Genomic DNA, 22,176 nt, shown 5'->3' on the forward strand with positions numbered 1-22,176 from the left:
GTATTAAGCACAAAGTGGCTACTTTATAGTTTGTCCATCAATTTACATACTTACACAGTTTTTTGAATTTTGAACTAAATGTATTAGTAAACTATTTACTTATCTTTTTTCTGTTTGTGAATTATTGTAGAATTGTTGTACCTTCTAATTGTTTGATTTCAATATTTAATTAGTAAGCTAAAAAACACATTTGCCAAAAATTTGTTGTAATGTTCTTATGTAATTGATATGGAATACCTCCTGTTGGATTTCTGAATAGGGACCTGGACCTTGGTGAAGATGATTCAAAGGTGAAAAAACAATGAATTTCTGTAATTCAGATTATAGAATATTAATAATTTAAATTAATATTGTGGGCTAAATTATTTAAAATTAGAAATGGGTTTGTTAGAAGTAGATGTAAAAGGAATTTGTGAGGTAAGTAGGAAGAATTAAGGTAGGAGATAAGTGACCCGGAGGTTAAACAAAAACAAACAAAAAAAAGGTAGGAGGTAAGTAAACCATGATAAATGATCATTAGAAGGTGACTGGTTGATTTCATTGTTACATTCTACAATATCTCTTAGAGAATGGTATATTTTTTATTACATAATTTTTTTAATTGTGATAATTATCACAATCTAAAAAAATGTCCTAGTTTTTATTTTATTTTTTATTTCAAATTTTGAATTAATGTATTGTATTTCATAGCAGCTGCTGGTATTGCTCTTGAAAACTTACTTTGATCCCTACCTAAGCATCTTGAAGTTTGTTACATAAAACTCTGTTGATCAGCAAGATCAATGCTGTTAAACATAAAAAAGAAAATAATTTTTTTTGAACAGCATGAAATGTGATAACATTAAAGTAATTAAGAACACATTTTCAAATTAATGGACCTATTGTTCTGAAGACTTTTCTGAGTTAAATATCATTAACTTCCTTGTCAGAATTGCTGGTAACTCTGTTGTTCATGACCTCTATTTTAAAAGGTGAGGAAATTCCTTAAGTATGTTAGTTGAGGAATATATTCTATTTATGCATTGTTGGTTTGTTTTTGCCAAATTTAATGTGTTTGTAAATTTCATAACATTCAAATGTGAAATCTTTGTTTTTATGTTCTACATGTAAAAATTTACATGTTGTAATTAATGTCTTTATATGTGTATCCTGTTTCTAAGAGTGATAAACAAAAGTTAATTCTATTATGTCTAGGTCTGTTTGTATTTCATGTATCTGTGGATGAATATGCACTCAGTCTTTGCAAGGTAATATGTAGTACAATAATCATTGCTGTTTAATTTGTATATTTCTGGATTCTATGTTTTTTATTAATTGGCTAATGACCTTGCATATTTTGTTTATTATTTTGAAAACAATGTAGCAATAAACAAACTAAAAACCACACATTAATAAACATAGGGACCTGAAAGTATATAAATTAAACTGTAGTAATTACACTAAATACTACATTAGATGGACGGTAGACATGCATTCATTTATAGGTGCAAGGAAGACATGTAGGTTCATAAAACAGACTCAACTTTCCTAAATTATCTCAAAGAATCAGGAATCTAATACTAAGGCATTAACCCTAACATGCAAATTTTACAAATAGCACATAGAAATAAAAATCTCAACACAGTTGAATAATATGAAATTTACAAATACACTATTTTTAATAAAACAGTATATTAAAATTTAATATATTGTTTATTTAATAAACACAATGCAGCTTGATTATATTATTCATCTACATAATTAAAAGGTACCTAAATTTTTTTAAACTGGTACTATTAACAACAGTGGAAACATGAATTTCACTGAGAAAGATGCTGATGATAACTTGATCAAGATACTATGAAGAAATAAATCAATTTAAAATTCATAATTTTTAATTTTTTTATATTTCTGTTTCATTATTCACTTGATTGATTGGATTGAGGCACTTCTACATTCCTTTTTATGTAATTATCTCTTAGCAACAACATACATTTTACATCCTAATGTTAAACAGTCTGTTTCAAGCATTCTATTCTTTGACTTTTTTAAGCTATACTTACCCTCTGAACTTCCTTCTTATGAAAATGGTTAGTCAAATTCACTAACCCTGGATGTGTTCACATATGGTCCACCAATTGCTATAAATTCTTTCTTCAATTTACACTCTACAAACTCAGTTAATTTTCAAAATTTTTCTGTTATACCAAATTTAAAAAAAAACATTATCTTTATTCTACTGGCTTCCCAATTTATTTATTTCGCTACTGCACGTTCATTACAAATATTTTAAGAATGTCTTTACAGCTCTAAAATAAGTTTGCTATCCAAACTGATGTATTTTCTGCATAAAAAAAAATTTGGTAAATACAAGACTGTTTTTGCTCATACTTGATAATCTACTACCTAAATAATAAAATTCTGCAACTTTTGGTACATTGCATACAATGATTTTAATATTATAGTTCTTATTATGCTTTCTTCTGTTACATTCTCTTTTTTTTCGGTCACTTTTCTTTTTATCTTGCTTAATTTCTGACTGAATTACTCCCCAGCAGTAAAATCAAACTGTTCATTATTTCTTCTAATTCTTAACTAGTTCACTCTAAACAATAATTTAATTAGTAAATTCTAATATTTTTATTTACTGCTCTAAGACTGTTTCTTTTCTCTCAAAATTGTTCTATTACTATATTCTTGTCATAGTAGTATTTTATTGGGGTTTCTATAAGAAAGTTCTATTACATAAAAAACTTGTGTTCAAATTGTATTATGAAAATGTTGTACTTTTCTCTTGTGCAATTATATAATAACAAGTTGGGGAGGTACATAACATAAATAGTTATTGAGTTGGTTTTTAGATAAATTATAATCCAAAAACCTAAGTTGAAGTTGATTGCTAATAAACCTATATTAAATTTATTGTTACCTATTTCTAGGAATTAAAAATATTACCTATAAGACAATTATACATCCTTAAATTAATGAAATACTTCTATTTAAGAAGAGGATGCATTGCAAGGAGGTCATAATATCATACAGTCCGGCAGAAATAAGGGAAAAAGTATTACTCTTTCCAGAATATTTCAAAAGATCGTATTATTATATTGCTCCTAAGATTTCTAACTCCCTGATGATATCAGGGAAGCTGAAACTTATTCCATGAGAAAAAGATCCCTTTTGAATAAAATAATTGAGATTGATAATCCAGAACGTTCCTTCCTGTCGACTGACCAATTGCCATTCTTATGAGGTTGATTGATTGGACTATTACACCAACCAATCAACTCATTACTTGAGTTTTTGACAAATATATGTTAATCGCTCTGGCCTTTCATGTTGTTCAATATATCTGATATATAACTGATGTGATGATATTAATTGTGATATGATATTTGTCTTCTATATTTGAATGTTCAAATTTGATTACAGTAAGTGTCAGTATGTCAATTGAGTGACATTTCTGTTTTTTAATGGAAAATAAGTTATACAATTAGTTTATGGTGAATGCTACTTTTCACCTATTTTAAATTTGTATTAAATTGATGTTTTATTTCTGCTCTTATTATATTAATTAATTAATTATATTGCTGGTAATATCTGAAACAGGCTTGCCTCTAGAGATACCTAATTTCCAATAATTTTGAATTTGGAGTGTTGTCTAAACCGTATTATTAATAAACTAAATCTATTTTGATGGTAAAATAGAATTATAATTAGTTTATGAAGTTTTATTTAATTTGAAATAAAATTATTATTATTATTAATTCCTTTATTGTTCCTTCTGAATAAATGATTAAAAACAAAGGAGATGGACTAAATCCTTATGTTATTATTTTCTATAATTCACCTTGCCTTTTCCTCCCATTATAGTTATCCAATTCTTGTACTACTAGTAAATATTGTAGTTTACTTTTTATATTTCAGTCATATTTTTATAAAAATCTTTTACATTATTTCAGCTGCCTCTGAAATGCCAAAAATTGTTTTTTCTACACTCAAGATTTTGTTTGAAACTAATTTGATATTAACCTTTCATCTCTTATCTTATTCTTCTATAAACTATTCTATTCAATAATACATAAGCATGAAATGTTAAAGTTGTAGTGTAGCTGTGCTAAATATTTATCAGTTCCTTCTTTTTTTTTTAAGTATGATAAAAGTAATCCAGTTTAAAGGTTAAAATATTTATATCTATGACTTATGCTTTAAAATTAAAGGATTTTAGTATTTTTTTACTATTGCGTTTTTAAGCATCTGCATTAAGTTATATCCTACCTTTATATATGAAGCTTACTGAATGAGCAGTTTAATGTAGAGTGAGATTAGCTCAGACACAGATAGATATTTTTACAATTTTCATAAATTTTATAAATCGGTGTGTACAATTTGTTTGTAGCTATATATGTGTCTCATAAATTTTATATATCGATGTGTGCAATACCTTTTGTACTACTTTTCCCAGGCAACTTAATAATTTAGACGGTAAATCAACAATTTCTACTGCATTATTTTTGTTCAAAATCTTTCAAGACTATCCCAAATTCAAATCATAGTATAGATTTTTTTTAAAATCATTAACAATTTCTCTTTCCTCTTTTAGCACTTAATCAGAAATGCTATACAGTCCTTATATATATATTTATATATATATATATATATATATATATATATAAATATATATATTGCATATATATAAATTGCATATATATACAAATATATAAATTGCATATATAAAAATTGCATGTATACAAAATATGAAGTTATTAATAAAAAAATTAAAATAAAAGTCAAAATTAAAATATTAATAATAAAAATAAAATAGAAATCCCTGTAGCCACGTTAGCAAAAAAAACAATTATAGAGCAACTGATGTGAGGTATTCGCAAAAGTGCTCTTGCTTGGATTATGAAATAAGTTAGATATCATCCTATTTTATTTTATTAATTCTGTACTTGGTTGATTGAATTAATGCATGTATATATATATATATATATATATATATACATGCATTAATTCAAAAATATATGTACTAAAAATATATGTACATATATAAAATATACTAAATGTACAAATATACTATATATACTATGTATGTATATATATATATATATATATATATATATATATACTTTTGCCAACTACTAGTTCTCTCTTCTCCCCTTAACAATGGTCTTCCATCTAAATTTCTACTATTATTACATTTTATTTTTATTTCATCATAATGTTTTTCTCATTTTTCAATATGTCATATTTATGTTTAGATAATTATTAACATTTCATCTCCACTTCAAACAGTTTTGCTTTGCAGCTTTGCCCTTTTTATTGATTACATTTCTTGTATGTTGATACAGCTTTCTACGTTAATTGTTTTCCTTCATTCATTCATCTAATATATTTATCATTATCCTAGCTTTTCTAGATTTGAATTTACTTGAACAGTAGTAACTGGCCTGAATGTTGTTTGTATTTTAACTTCACATCATTTTCTTTCATTCTGTTTGTATTCTATCTCTTTGTTCTTAAAAACTAATAATGTGTACTGAAGGAATATGATTCAAATTCTGATGTGTTATTGTCAAAGGATCAGATTTGCTTGCTTTTTGGTCTGCTGTAAATATTGAGTGTCACTATTTGTTAGAATATATTTTTAGCTCTTGTAAATGGTATAATGTTGATGTATATGAATTATTAATTAAATTTATAATGGTGTTAATTTATAAATGGTAAAAAAATTTAATTCATATAATTAATTTCAAGCTAGCATGTTTATAAAGAAGAATCCTGAAGAGAAAGTAACAATTAAATAATAAAGAAATGTAAAAGTTTACGAAACAAAATAAAAGATTTAAGAGAGAATGTAGTTTTAGTTATCACAAGATCACAGCCTGGGTTACTTGATTAATCACAACTTGAATGTGATTATTTATCATGATGAAGTCTAGAATAAGAAGAGATACTGGCTACTGAATTTTATCAGTGCATGAAAAAATTAGTAGTTAGTTGAATAGACGCATCCAACTTTAGAGACTAGTGGCAGTTATTTTAAATTTGTTGCAACAAATATTACTGAAATCAGGTTTTATAAATTGTATTTGTATATTACTTTCTTAAAACTTGGTTTCACAGATCTACAAAAGACCTTTCACACAAAAATATCAAAATACAAGTTGCATTAGTCACTAATATAACTCATTAACTTGCATGACAAAGCTAGCAAAACAACAACCAGCAAAACGTCAACAGTATTAAAACTAGCAAAAAGTCAACCAAAACAGTGACAATTATTAAACAGATTGAAGTCAGTAGTATGACAAAGACAGTAAAATAGTACTAGGAATGGTTAAGTAATTGAATTTAATGTTATTTCTTTAATTAAAAAGAAAAAATATAGGTGTTATTTCTTATTTTATGATATCTTGTAATTTTTAATATTTTAAGGTAAACAATATTGAAAATAATAATAATAATAATAATAATAATAATAATAATAATAATAATAATAATAATAATAATAATAACAACAACCATAAAGTACATTCTCATAAAATAAATTATATGTTTTATTTACAGCTTATTTGACAGTAAGTGATGTGAATGTAATCTCAGTTGATTGGGAACAGTTATCTAGAAAACCTTATCCAGTGGCTCGTCTTTTAGTTAGAAATCTTGGAGACAAAATCGCTAGAATGGTTGATTTCTTTGTTAAATTAGGTGTTCCTTTGCAAAATATACATTTAATTGGCCATAGCCTTGGTGCACATATTGCTGGTATTGCTGGACAGAAGATACTAACTGGCAATTTATCAAGAATAACAGGTCTGTTAAAATAAAATGAATAAATTTAAAAAATAATAATAAACACACTCACACATATGCATACACACACACACACACCCGTGCGTGCGCGCACACATGCTAACACAATTAACATATATATATATATATATATATGTTAATTGTGTGTGTTAAAATATATATATATATATAGTAATTTATATTTAATAGATCAACCCTAAGTACAGAACAATTGAAATAGGATGACTTACCTTATTTTATTACATAACAGAAGCGCTTTAGTGAATTTGATTTGCATCATCAACTACACACATTATATGTAAATATATTTTTTTTGTCTTCAGTTATTTGACTGGTTTGATGGAGCTCTCCAAGATTCCCTATCTAGTGCTAGTCGTTTCATTTCAGTATACCCCCTACAATCTATATACCTAAAAATTTGTTTTACATATTCCAAACATTGCCTGCCTGCACAATTTTTTCCTTCTACCTGTCCCACCAATATTAAAGCGGCTATTCCAGGATGCCTTAACATGTAGCCTATAAGTCTGTCTCTTCTTTTAACTATATTTTTCCAAATGCTTCTTTCTTCATCAATTTGCCGCAAAAGGTCTTCATTTGTCACTTTATTCAGCCATCTGATTTTTAACATTCTCCTGTAGCACCACATTTCAGAAGCTTCTAATCTTTTCTTCTCAGGTACTCCGATCATCCAAGGTTCACTTCCATATAAAGCTTTACGCTCCAAACATATACTTTCAAAAATGTTTTCCTGATGTTTAAATTAGTTTTTAATGTAAACAAATTATATATGTAACTGAAGGCTAGTTTCACCTGTGCTATTCGGTATATTATATCGCTCCTGCTATATATTATTATATCCATCTTTGGTAATTCTACTTCCCAAATAACAAAATTCTTCTTAATCTTTTCTCTTCCTATTTTTACATTCAGTGGTCCATCTTCATTATTTCTATTATATTTCATTACTTTTATTTTGTTCTTGTTTATTTTCATGCAGTTGTCTTGTGTACAACTAGAATTACTATATCATCAGCAAATCGTAGCATCTTTATCTTTTCACCTTGTACTGTTACTCCGAATTTAAATTGTTCTTTAACATCATTAAATGCTAGTTCTATGATTAAAAAGTATCGGAGATAGCGAACATCCTTGTCAGACTCCCTTTTTTATTACAGCTTCTTTCTTATGTTCTTCAATTATTACTGTTGCTTTTTGGTTTCTGTAAGTGTTAACAATTGTTCTTCTATCTCTATATTTGAACCCTAATTTTTTTTAAATGCTGAACATTTTATTCCAGTCTACGTTATCGAATGCCTTTTCTAGGTCTATAAATGCCAAGTATGTTGGTTTGCTTTTCTTTAATCTTCCTTTTACTACTAATCTGAATGCTAAAATTGCTCCCCTTGTCCCTATTCTCTTCTTGAAACCAAATTAGTCTTTTCCTAGCACTACTTCCACTTTCCTCTCAATTCTTCTGTACAGAATTCTAGTTATGATTTTTTATGCATGACTAGTTAAGCTAATTGTTCTCTATTCTTCACATTTATCTGCTCCTGCTTTCTTTGGTATCATGACACATTTTTTGAAGTCTGACGGAACTTCTCCTTTTTCATAAGTATTACACACCAGTTTGTAATCGATCAATCACTTCCTCACCTGCACTGCGCAGTAATTCTACAGGTATTCTGTATATTCCAGGAGCCTTTCTGCCATTCAAATCTTTTAATGCTCTCTTAAATTCAGGTCTCAGTATTGTTTCTCTCATTTCATCCTCTTCAACTTCCTCTTCTTCCTCTATAACACCATTTTCTAATTAATTTCCTCCATATAATTCTTCAATATATTCCACCCACCTATCGACTTTACCTTTCGTATTATAAATCGCTGTACCATCTTTGTTTAACACCTTATTGGATTTTAATTTATGTACCCCAAAATTTTCCTTAACTTTCCTGTATGCTCTGTCTATTTTACCAATGTTCATTTCTCTTTCCACTTCTGAACACTTTTCTTTAATCCAGTCTTCTTTCGCTAGTTTACACTTTCTGTTTATAGTATTTCTTAATTGTCGATAGTTCCTTTTACTTTGTTCATCACTAGCATTCTTATATTTTCTACGTTCATCCATCAGCTGCAATATATCGTCTGAAACCCAAGGTTTTAGACGGTCCCCTATAAGTTGGTCCCCTCTTTCATTCCTTTTGCCCAGCCCGTATTCACCCACTATATTTCCTTCCTTGCCTCTTCCAATGGTTGCATTCCAATCTTCAACTATTATTAAAGTTTCATCCCCTTTTATGTATTTTATTGTTTTGTCATTCTTCATAAACACACTACCTCATCATCATCATCATGGGCACTTGTAGGAATATAGACGTTAACAACTGTTGGCTTAAGTTTTGATTTAATCCTTATTACAATAATTCTGTCGCTATGCATTTTGAAATACTCTACTCTCTTCCCTATCTTCTTGTTCATTATGAAACCTACTCCTGCCTGCCTTTTATTTAAAGCTGTGTTAATTATTCTAAAATCACCTGACCAAAAGTTGTTTTCCTCTTCCCATCGCTAATTCCTACTACATCTACATTTAATTTATCCATTTCCCTCTTTAAATTTGTAACCTACCAACCTTTTTTGGACTTCTAACATTCCACACTCCAACTTGTAGAATGTTAGTTTTTAATTTTTTGGTGACCCCTTCCTTAGTAGTCCCCATCTGGAGATCCGAACAGGGGACTAGTTTACCTCCAGAATATTTTAACAAGGAAGGTGCCTCCATCTTTATTATATGAAAATGCAGAGAGTTAAATTTTCTTGGAAAAAAGCAGCTGTAGTTTTCCATTGCTTTCAGCTGCACAGTACTCAGAAGATTGAGTGATAAAGATATGGCCGTTTAAGTCCTCCTGACCTATGCCCTTAAAAACTACTGAAAGAGTTGCTGTCCCCTTTCAGGAATCATTCTTTAGTCTGGCTTTCAACAGATAATTTCCGATATGGTTACACCTTCGATCCAGCTACTCTGTATCACTGAGCACTCAAGCCCCCTCACCATCGACAAGGTCTCATAATTCATAGAGGGATATATATATATACATATAACAAAACAATTAAAAACTTGCAATCCATGACACCACAACGCCCATTCACTTATAATTTATGTTAAAAATATTTTTAAAATTAATTCAATTTAAAAAAAAATTAATTAAATTTAACATATCGTACTTTAAAACCACAAAATAATTAAAACCTTTTAAAATTAAAAATTTTAAATTATAATCCTAACAAGAGATAAAATCATAAAATATAGAAGTTGTTTAAAATTACAAAGATCAATTAATTAAAATTAACCAAGTCAAAATTAAAATGTAGTTAAAACAAAGATAAAAATTAAAACTTTTAAAATATGATTGTGGATACTGGATATGCTTATTCCCAATCATATTTTAAAAGTTTTAATTATTTAATTTTTATCTTTATTTTAATTACATTTTTACATTTTAATTTTGACTTTGTTAATTTTTAATTAAATATTTTTAGCATAAAATTATAAGGGAATTGGCAGTGTGGTGCCATGGATTGCAAGTTTTTAATGGTTTTGTAATATATATATATATAAAATGTTTGCAGCTGATGATGCGAATAAAATTCGTGATAGTGCTTCTGTTATGTAATGAAATAAGGTAAGTCATCCTATTTCAATTGTTCTGTACTTAGGATTGATCTATTAAATATAAATTAATTTGTACTGGTGCAGAGGAATATGGTTATTAAAAAAATTGCTTTTAAAAAAAAAAAAATATATATATATATATATACACACACACACACACACACACAGAGTGTATAAATGTATGTATAATTTTTTTAATACACTATCATTTAATAAAACAAAGTATTTTTTCTTTATAACTTATTAATTATAATGATAATAAACCAAGTTCATAAATCTTGTTAATTTACTTTCAAATTTTAATTTTGTGGTTGTACTGGGTACTTAATGTACACTGAATGAGCTGTTTGCTAAATGGATAATCAATCAATATGGCAGGCAATATTGACATCATCAAATGATGATCATTATTACAAAATCTGCATTTTTAAAAAAATTTAAGTTAGTTTTTATACTAAATAATTTTGGGGTTACTTTTAGACCTCAATCAGGCCTGATAATGATCTAGAAGTTACTTAAATGAAGAATTAAAATGTGTAATTCTACCTGTACTCATAAAAATATAAAAATGTTTAATTAAAAAATAATAAAATGTTGCCTTGCACAATCCATGTCTTAAGTGTTAGTTGGCCTTAATATAGTCTAAAACTGTTAACTCACAGTACAGATTATCCACGGTGGCTTTGTTTTTGATACCCACCGGGTTGGTCTAGTGGTGAACATGTCTTCCCAAATCAGCTGATTTGGAAGTCGAGAATTCCAACATTCAAGTCCTAGTCAAGGCAGTTACTTTTATACAGATTTGTATACTAGATAATGGGTACCGGTGTTCTTTGGTGGTTGGTTTCAATTAACCACACATCTCAGGAATGGTCGAACTGAGACCGTACAAAACTACACTTCATTTACACTCATACATATCATCCTCACTTAGGTCATCCTCTGAAGTAATACCTGAATGGTAATTCCCGGAGACTAAACAAGAAAAGAAAGAAAAAGACTTTGTTTTTGATAAAAAGTGTTATGATTCTTTTAAATAGATGAATAAAATAAATAATGATGTATTATAGAAGGTTTTTACAAATACCGATAAACTATTTACTCCTAAATATTTTTAATTTATAAATCCTTTTTTTCTGTAGTATTCTCAAGTGTTAGGTTTTTGTTTTATTCATATTGTTAATCTATTTTTTAAGTTTTTTTTTTATTTTTATAAATATTTAATTTTAATTATTTGTCTACAGCTACTTAGCATGATTGTTAGTAGTTAAAATGAGCATCTAGTTTAAGATTTTTATTTTTAAACAAATTTTGAATATTTGAATTCCTAACATCAATAATTCAATCATTACAGATATTTATTTTCTGCCAGATTATTAACTGATGATTTTGGTTCAAAATGTAAAAAAAAATAAAAAACTATTATTTTTAACTATATTTAAAATAAGGGATGAATTTTCTGAAACAGTATTATGAAATGAATTTATTACAAAATAAGCAATGAAAATTCCATGTATGACTTCATAACTTCTATTCTTCAATGGTTTTTTCAGGAGTAAATTAAGCCCAAATTTTGGTTATTTGGAAATAAGTTACATAAGTCTAAAGAAAGTTACATATGTAACTTGAGTTACATAAGTTTCATATGTTAAACAAGCTGCAGAAAATTGAAGTTCATATGATTTCTTATAAAAATTTTCCTTCCAAATTTAAAACAAATTATAAACTTTGATCAGTTGAATGGAAATGAGATGTTAGTAATCAGTGGTGAGCACAATTTTTAATTTGAGGATAAACATTTGAGTACTGCCAACCATTATAGTTTAAACTTTGACTAATTTGGTGACTACTGCATCTATAAACCACATTAGTAGTAATTTAATTAAATGTTCAACAATTGTTTTAAATGGTTTTATATTTTTCATTGATCAATAGCAATAGAATTGTTCATTTTTTTTTTTTATTAAAAATTAAATGGATAAACTTTTGAAAGTCACCTTCTAAACATGGTACATAAAAATTTATTTCCACAAATCTTTTTTGTAGTTTATGAGGTTATTAATAAATGTCAACAGCATGCACTGAATTGTGCCTAACATTGTTTAACTGATGACCTACAGAAACTAATTTATAAAACTTAACATTGACCACTGGCATATTACCTTACTTCACATCCTTTAACATTACTGTATTACTTGAAATTTTAGGTTTTATGGAACCATCAGGTTATAAAATATGTAGGTTTACCATCTTATCTGGGATCTAAAATTGGTTTTTATGGTATCCATTTTGCAGTACTTAGGCAACTGCTTTATTGTGTGGTCAAATATTTGATTTTTTAACCAGAAACCTTTCTTTTAATAAAGGTTAGTTTCTGGGTTTAATTTTTTTAAACCTATTTTAGAACTTGGAAAAAATGTAATTAATACAATCATCCTAGTAGATCGATCATTTTATTTTATAAAAACATTTGTAAAAAAAAAGAAAAGAAAAAAATGGTTTTAACAATGATTATTTATGTCACACCGGACATAAACAAATAGCACAATAATGTGTTGTATGAGCAAGACCTTATTTATACTTCCTTTGAAATTTTTAATAAATTACCAACCCATTCAAAAGATCTTCCCACCAATTTGTTTAAAATTAAATAAGATGATTTTTCTATAGATCCAATATTATTCTGTAAATGAATTTTTATATAACATTAACTAAAAATAGCATATCTGTTTAAGTTCATAAATAATACAATTTCAAATAATTTTCATTAATATCTTCTACTTTTATTTTTCAGGTGAATATAGTTAGATTAGCTAAAAGAGTATAGTACTCATTTTATAAATGGAATATCAGGTTTTTTCAAATCTTTACATTTTAGGGTCCATCTGGTTAATCTACACCAAAAAAGCATATGTCTGTATGTGCATACATATGCACATGTTATTGTACGTATGCACATATTTAGTTTGTAGGTATGTGTGTCGCAGTGCCAAGCAGTGGCTTTATATCTCAGGATTGAACGAACCAATTTTCTTCAAATTTGGCTCAAATATTTCAACATATAAGGTATTGATTTTTCAAACTTTGTTAATAGGATGGGTTCTTGAAAAACCAATTTTGATTTTCTTCAGAGGTATTTTAGAAAAAAACTTTATTAAAGCAAATCTTTTACCCACAATGCATATATAAGTAATAAACAAAATTCAAAAAATCAATTCCTCCCTCTTAAATTGAAATATTTTGTTCTTTTGATCCATTTGGTTTAAATATATTTTTTTTTTAATTTGAAAGGTTATACTTCATATACAGATGTCAAGAAATGTTTACAATTTTTTTAAATTTAAAATTTTTTAAAATCTTTTTTAATGCAAATGTAAAAATTTTCTTATTTTTAGATTTTATTGAAGGAATTGTTAGATTTAGAGAAAACTTTACTTAAGCAAATTTGTTAGGCTTAACTTATATGAGTGTTTTTAGAAACGTCTTTCATATAATTTATCCTTAACTCTAATATATACCCATCTTCGATTTTAATTCAAATTCTTTTTAATTTGTATTATTAATATTATTTTGTATTTTCTTTATAACTTAAAGGGCTATTAAAATTAAAGTAGCTTTGGTACCTATATTATATTCCAAACCCAAAATTAAAGGCAATTTTTTCATTACTTTCATAAAAGTTAATTTATTTTTCAATGTTTTTGAACAATTCTTTTTTAAATTAATTTTTTCTTTTAGGTATCATAAATTTCCCCCACAGAGTAAGGAAGTCCCTAAAACAAAAAAAAAAAATATTAAAAATTTGGGAATTTTGATGCTTAAAACTTATTTTGGTTCTCATTACTCTCAATGAAAAAGTTCCTTTAATTTTTGGTCTCCTAAATTTTTAAAGGTTCAGAAACTTTTTTATTTTTCTGATCTTAGTGCTTAAAAAATTAATTTTGGTGAATATAATTCATCATATTAAAATGGGAAAATATCTTTGAAAAGGGTCTTTTTTAACATGACAAAATTGTGCAAAAATATATATAACGATTTTTTAAGAAACTTTTATTTTATAATCTTGTAGAATTTTTTCTGATTTTATTTCTTTGCAATTTTACTTTTTTATTTTACTATTATTTTTCAGATTTGCCTAGAATTTATTTATTTTATAATTTTTTTATGATTTTACCATTTTACTTTTTGACTGACATAGCCCAGAAAGTCATGCAATACTTTGCCATTTTTTTTTACCTTTTTTATTTTGTTTTTATTTCAGTTACTAATTCCAATTTATGATGCTGCTTTGATCAAAGTTTTAACACAATATTTTTTTATTTATCCAGGCAAGTGATGGGCAGTTCCTATAAGCAGTGGTGGCAGTTCCCATGATGTAGCACACCCAACCTTTCTTTCTTTTCATTTCCATGACCTATATAATGTGTAATAATTGTGAAGCCATCTAAATAAAATATTAATTTATTTATAGATGACTGCATGCAACCAAACAAAATGATATATTCTGACATGCTAATGACTCATCACTGATAAGTAATACAGGGTCATATTTTCCTTATAATGTTTATTTTTTTTTAAATAGTGCAAGAAATATCAATTACTTGATAAATGTAATTGAGTTCAAGTTTTATAAATGTAATTAGCTTTAAACAAGTACTTTGTAGAAATTTATTCTTGAAATACATTTTTAATTCTTTTCATCCTAAAATACATTAGAACCAGAGTAGCCAACCTTTGATTCCATGATTCCTTAAAAAACAGATTACAAAAAAAATCTTCACAGCTATTTTAAGAGTTTATAACTCTTTTTATGATTGCTGCAATACATTTTCCATTTTTATATATCTAACAATCTATGTAGACCTAACAATGTAATGTAGATAATATCCTTCCATTTAAACTTTCCATAATTTCTAAAAAATTTCAAATTATTCTTACTTTGATATTATTGTAAAATTTTCTGCTGAATATAAACTGTCATCAAATGTTTTACCATATAATTTACAGCTCATAATACATAATGGTTGCCTTACGCGTGTTTAATATTTATCTTATTTCTAATATAAATGATTAAATGAATGGCCAAGGTTATAAAGTTGAAAATCTTACTCTAAAGAAATTTTTAAATAATTTACTTTTCAGATATATGAAACATTAATATTAATATGAGGTAAAATTTTTTATATGGCATCTTGTACTAATACTATGATGCTAGTACTACCAGGTAAATTGATTTAAGCAAATTATATCATTAATTTAAGTACCATAAGGTTTTAAAACAAATTAACTTATATGTTAGATTGTTTAAATTAATTTTTATTAAAAAAAAGAATATATTTTTAATTATTCATTTGAATAGGATTTTTATAGTTTGAAAATCATGGAACTTATAATTAATTTTAAAAAAACCAGCAGTGTCAACATCAATGAAATTCAAAAATCTACGTTCCATACATTTTACACATGAAGTTAAGGATCATTACACAAAAAAAAAATTTCACAAACAAAATGGTTTAATAATTTCCAATAAACTGAAACAAAGACCTTTTATAAAAACTAACATTTTTCGACCTGCAAAAGAAACTTTTACATTTTGATAAATTCCATAACAAAATCATAGAATGTAAAGAAAAAAACCAGATTAGTAAACAAAAATTAAATAGTTAAAGAATGTACAATTATATCAGAAACAAATGTCCCCTTAAACAAGTACATTAAAAGTACAACCCAAACTTAACAAGGAATAGTTATTAGATCCTTTATTAACCACACAGCAATTCTTTCACACAAGGTAGCTATAAATATTATGGAAGAATAATTAGGTTATGGATGAAACATTAGGTTTTCCTTAACTAAAAACAGATAATACATAAAGAATGTAGCACAACTTATCAACAAATTTAAAGATATATACACCCCAGGCAACTGTACATCGATATCCTTTAATGTAACCAATCTCTGGATTAACGTACTTGCAAAAGAAACCATTAATATCCTACTAAAATCACTAAAAAACAAATTTCATAGTACTTATAACCAAAGTCATACCCTTAATAAAAACTACAACAGAACAAAACTACTTCATAAATAACAAATATACATTAGATTCAGTCATGCATCAATCGGTTAGTTTATTTGTGAACTATTGCTTAAAATATTTTTACATTCCTTCAAAAATACTACCATATTAAACAATATGAAAGATACAAAATATTCTAATGGCATTACTGTGGTCTAATTCTGTACATGCTAACATAAGACAAAGTTGCAGCGTGATATACCTAATATTCAGCAACAAATTATAATCCAACTTAGAGTAGAGAATAGATAAACATCACGTCACTCAGATTTCTTAACCGTATAGTATTCAAAATAAATATCATGTTTACTTTTATAATGTACAAAAAACCCTCAGCTAATATACTTAATCATATCCATAACTTATATCTAACATATAATAACAAATCTTTCCATACACTATTAATATGCAGAGCTTTCTCACATATGATACATCATCAATTCACATAACTTTGTTAGCTACAAAGTACATTCAACTCAATACAATATAAATTTATCATAGGTTACCCATCCACAATTACAGACAACATGATAAGGTTGTCAGAATCAACTGTTACAGTGTAAGAAAGATAAAATAAAAAACATAATAAATGATGAAAGTACACTAAAATATATGACTAATACTCATATAAAATTAGCAACATTTTCAGGAAAGATTACTTTGCTACTTTTGAAAACAACAAAAATGTACAAGATCATACAATAAACTAACCAACATACTCTGACTAACATTGCAAAGCATTCATACATACTAACATAGTTGGATTGTACAGATTAAATGGCAGAGACTGTTATAATTACTGCATTGGGTAGATTGTCATATTTACTCACTGATACATCCTGACCCTGTAGGGAAGACATCTTCCATGTGACGGTTTCAGTCGCCACACCTCCCACTCCATACCTAGCCCTTACGGTCTTTAACAGAGGTCAGCTTCAACACCTCAACATTGATATTCTTTCAGTCTAGCCTCAGCCAGGATGCCACTGATGCGAATGCCACAAGTTACATTCCTATCGTTGTACTACTAACAATCATGAACTCAAACAAAACACATCATGCCAAATCTTAAATAAGACTGAATGGACTACACTGTAATGAAGGAACTGAACTACCTAAACGAAATAGACAAAACCTACCCACTGACACAAAAAACTCTATACATGTATATACTTATATACACTAGCTGGTCAGGGCTCTGTTTGCTTGCCTGACTGTCTAGCCAGAGGGCTCCACAACTCCTGGTCCCCAAGGCCCAGGTCAGCACAGACAAGCCCCAGGGTCACAGAGCTGACCCCAGGGCTGCAGAGCTCGCTTCATTTCCCATTCCCATCTAGCCAGGATCCCTGCAGTGATTACCCTCATGATTACAAGAATAATATTGATAACATCAATTAAATATTCAGACTAAATAGAAACATAAAAAAGAAACTAAATTATGAAGACAAAATAGTAGCAACTATGGTAACAAAAGTAGACAGACCTTTGATTAGAAAAACGTCACATCTATTTCTGTTGCCTTGGTGACAGAAATGAATGAAATTTTTAATTATTAATTTTTTTGTTTTTTAATGAATATCTTTAATTGACAACATCCTGCAAATTTGAGAGGCATCAGTCGGCTGGTTCTCGCATGATGTGAGAATAAACAAACAAACAAACTTTTGGCTTTATATATAAGCTATATACAAAACAAAATCAACTTTTGCAAAATCATACTTAGAAACGAAGCATAAAAATTTACTTTTCAAAGATAAACAGCTACTTACGTCAAATTCAAAAACACTTTTTCAAAAACATATATATGAATATAACTCGTGGATTCATACTCAGATCTTTTCATACTGCATGGCTTCTTTGACAATGGGATTCCAGAAATGTAGTTAATAATGCCATCATGAACTAACCACTTTAAAAGAGGTGCCACTGTCAATACTACTACCTAAAAATCAACTGATAAATGAGCTTTGTAACACTTATAAAGAAGTCAAATTTCAAAAAGATTCCAGGAAGCGAAACCAAATATTTTTAAAGCAAGTTATTGTTAATGTTTTTTGTATATGCATGAGAATTATATACTACAAAAGTTTTAAGATTTAAATTAAACTTAAATACTCGATGCTAGAAGTACACATCTTATTTCCAATATGTCAATTTTAAAACATTATGTATATAATGTTTTAGATATTTATTCTAAAACATTTCAGATATTTATTTTTTTGTTAGTGGGTAATTGATTGAATACATTAATCTCATTATTCCACTGCAATAATATTATTAATTTGTTTTTATTAAAAAAAAGATATTTTAATAAAAAACTGGATTTTTTGAAATTATTCAATAAGTATTTTGATAAATACTCTTATATAATACATAAACCCCAAGATATATGTATTTTTTACTTTAATAAAATTAATTTAGGGTTTTATTTGTTTATGACTGTAATTTCTATCTTGATTTATTTTCCTGCTGAAATAATATGTCATGAATATGCAGGAGTATTATATGTATATTTGAAAATGGGAAAAACATTATTATGTATAAACTTATTACAAAATATTCAGAAAAACAAATATATGAAAATTATAAAGAAAATTAATAAAAATCTTTTACAAATAAGTTTTTTATAACAATTAGTTTTAAAAATTATACCAATTATTCTGGTATAATTAATATTAGAGGGGAGATTGGCAATGTAACAAAGATGGATATAGAATTCTTAGAACATAAAATTTAATTATAGAACTATTAAAACATAAGTATTATTAAAGTGAAATGAGATTGAACAACTGAAAATGTAGGACTTAAAAAGTGATGGTCATATAACCAGCAAGAAAGTAAATTTAAAACTGTAGCTACAAATAAAGATGGAAATGGTTTAGTTTCATCATTTCTATTAATTTAATAGATGTTATTTTAAATATCAGTAATAAAGAGATAAACTGGGTAATCCACAATATCACACATTTAATAAAACATTTCAATTAAAGAAAAATATGGGGTGAATAATTCAGTTAGATAGCTGGGCAAAACATCACTATGAATAAAAAAAATTGTAGTACTGTTTCAATAGAAATATGTTTGTTGTGACTTAGCAGACAACAATATAAAATCAGGCAGACAGCTAATATGTTAACAAGAAATTTAATAAATTATACTAAATCTGATTTTATTTCAACTTAATATTTTAGATGATTTGATAATGGCAATCAATAATAAATAAATTTCATTTACTTTACTATTAGTCACTATATGTTTAAAATAATAACTGTTTATACTATTTGTCTTAAAATCATAGTTCATAAATTAAGGATGTCCATTTTGTTTCTGCATAGTTACTTTAAGAAATCATGTATTTTTCGATGTAATTTGAATTGTACTTAGTTTTAACGAGTGATGTGCAGGATTGGACCCGGCTGGACCATTATTTTACTCCAATAATGAGGGACGACTTGATGAATCAGATGCTCAGTTTGTAGATGTGATACATACTAGTGGACTATGTCTTGGGTACTTTGCTCCAGTAGGTCATGTTGACTTTTATCCAAACAGAGGTATTCCAGTACAACCAGGATGTGGGCTTGATGTTATTGGTAATGAAACAATTTTCTTTACAAATTATAAAATGTTTACAAATAAATAATATTTATTGTATTTTTGAAAATTGCTAAAGTTTACCTTTTCAATTCATTTACAAAACTAAAAACCTGTTAATTTATGCATGGCCACCAACTCAAAAGCTGCTTTAGTGTAATCTCTGTAACTATTATCTGCTGCACAGTTTTGAAACAGCTCTAGAGAAGTATCTTCACCTGTGAGTTGACATATTGACAAATTTTATTCCTTCTAAAAAAAGTATATTAGTAACTAATATGTGATGCATTAGCCTGATTAAAAATGCGTACTGCAGAATTTTAAATCTATGCAATATGTATAAAAATCTTCTATTATTTTCTTAGTCTAAGCATTCTATTGAATACAGAGATCAATCCATTGTGTATATCACATTCTGAATCTGATCAATACATAATTTCACGGCCAGGATTGGTATTTTTTTATGGAACTCCTATAGTCATTTCAAATAATTATGAATCAATGTTGTGAAATTTTTATTCAGTTCTTCTTATAATTATTTCACAAAACAACAACTCTATGGCAAATTTTACACAAATGTCTTCATGTGAAAAATCTTGTAATCCTTTTAGTTATTTGGTTTAATAAAATTAAATATGGATCTGAATGTAAATGTCTAGTGCAGTGATTCCCAAACTGTGCGCCACAGTGACCCGGAGAGCCATGGCCTCTTCACAGGGCACTGCAAAATATTGTAAAAGCCTCATAATTAATTGAACCAATACATTTATTATTAATTTAATGTTAATAAAGTAAAAAGATAATTAAGATACACAAGTTTTATTTATTTTTATCTCTTATTTAAGAGTAGTTGTACTTTTACTTAGGGTAGGGCACTATGGAAAAATTTTAATTGAAAAAGGGTGCCACAACTCGAAAAAGTTTGAGAACCACTGGTCAGTGCATTGACTGTTTTAGCTAGTAAATTACAATTTTATTATGCAAGAAAGTGTTTGTATAAATGTTTTGAAACTATTGCGGAATGTGATTTACTGTTGGTGAGAAAAATCTATGACTAAGGAATTCTTCTGAACTTGATAAATAATGGATTTTTACCTCTACACTACACTGTGGTTAATAGGTTGGTTGCTAATTTATTTGTTACTGTGTAAGTTTTTTCCAGAGAATCCATATTTTTCTGAACATAATTTAACACACATTTCATTACAACACAATCTTAAGCTCTTAATTTGCAGTTTTTCTATTAACATGTCTTCTTTTCTTAAATATATTAGTTATATTTTTATATACAACAGCATGCAAATTAATCCAACACAGATGTTATTTAATAAAAAGTAACTTTATTTAGAAAAAAATCATATCTGTACAATTTGTGAATATCTAGTAATTAATAGATCCTCCTTTATTCTTAATCACATCATGAGCACGATTTGGCATAAGTTCAACAAGTATATTTTTGCTTTAATGAGGTCAATTTTTGTGGAACAATTCATTTTTGAGAGTAGTTTTTTGACTATTACCCAAAAATTTTCAATTGGGTTTAAGCCTGCAAAGTTTCCTGGCCATGGGAGCACTTTGTTTTGTTCAAAAACCTTTTCACTTTTTTGGCAGTAGCTTGGTACCAAATTTTGTTGGAACACTCTATTGCTTTGTGGGAATTTGTTTTGAAATTGTGTCAACTCTTTCCTTCAGAATCTTGATTTATCAATCATTTTTCAAATACTATACACTGGAAATAATGAACATGCCCTTCAAATGTGAAGCAACATCAAAATATTTTTTTCTGGGGATATTTAACTGATTGATATATATATATATATATATATGAGGCAGTAATGTATTTTCATTTATTGATTTTTGATTTTCTAATGTATGGAACTCCTTTCCTCTGAACATAAAAATGTAACTTGGAAAACATTTTTCCTGTCTTCTTTGTAAAGCTTTTGTAAAATTTTAATTTCAAAATGAAGAAAAAGGTTATACATTTTTTAACACTTCTAATATTAGATTTAAGTTTATAATTAATTTA

At 27.2% G+C, this 22,176-nt stretch overlaps 1 protein-coding gene across 1 annotated transcript in view; it reads left to right on the plus strand.

The window, feature by feature from the left end:
- LOC142327097 (pancreatic triacylglycerol lipase-like) overlaps positions 1-22,176 on the plus strand; it is an 85,774-nt gene that overhangs the window by 58,601 nt on the left and 4,997 nt on the right. Inside the window, exons 4-5 of the mRNA XM_075369947.1 lie at positions 6,553-6,798; positions 19,958-20,146. Of these exons, the coding sequence (XP_075226062.1) occupies positions 6,553-6,798; positions 19,958-20,146 (435 nt within the window). The remainder of the gene's footprint in view (positions 1-6,552; positions 6,799-19,957; positions 20,147-22,176) is intronic.

This window comes from Lycorma delicatula, chromosome 6, assembly GCF_047948215.1.
Source record: "Lycorma delicatula isolate Av1 chromosome 6, ASM4794821v1, whole genome shotgun sequence".
NCBI classification, from domain to species: domain Eukaryota; kingdom Metazoa; phylum Arthropoda; class Insecta; order Hemiptera; family Fulgoridae; genus Lycorma; species Lycorma delicatula.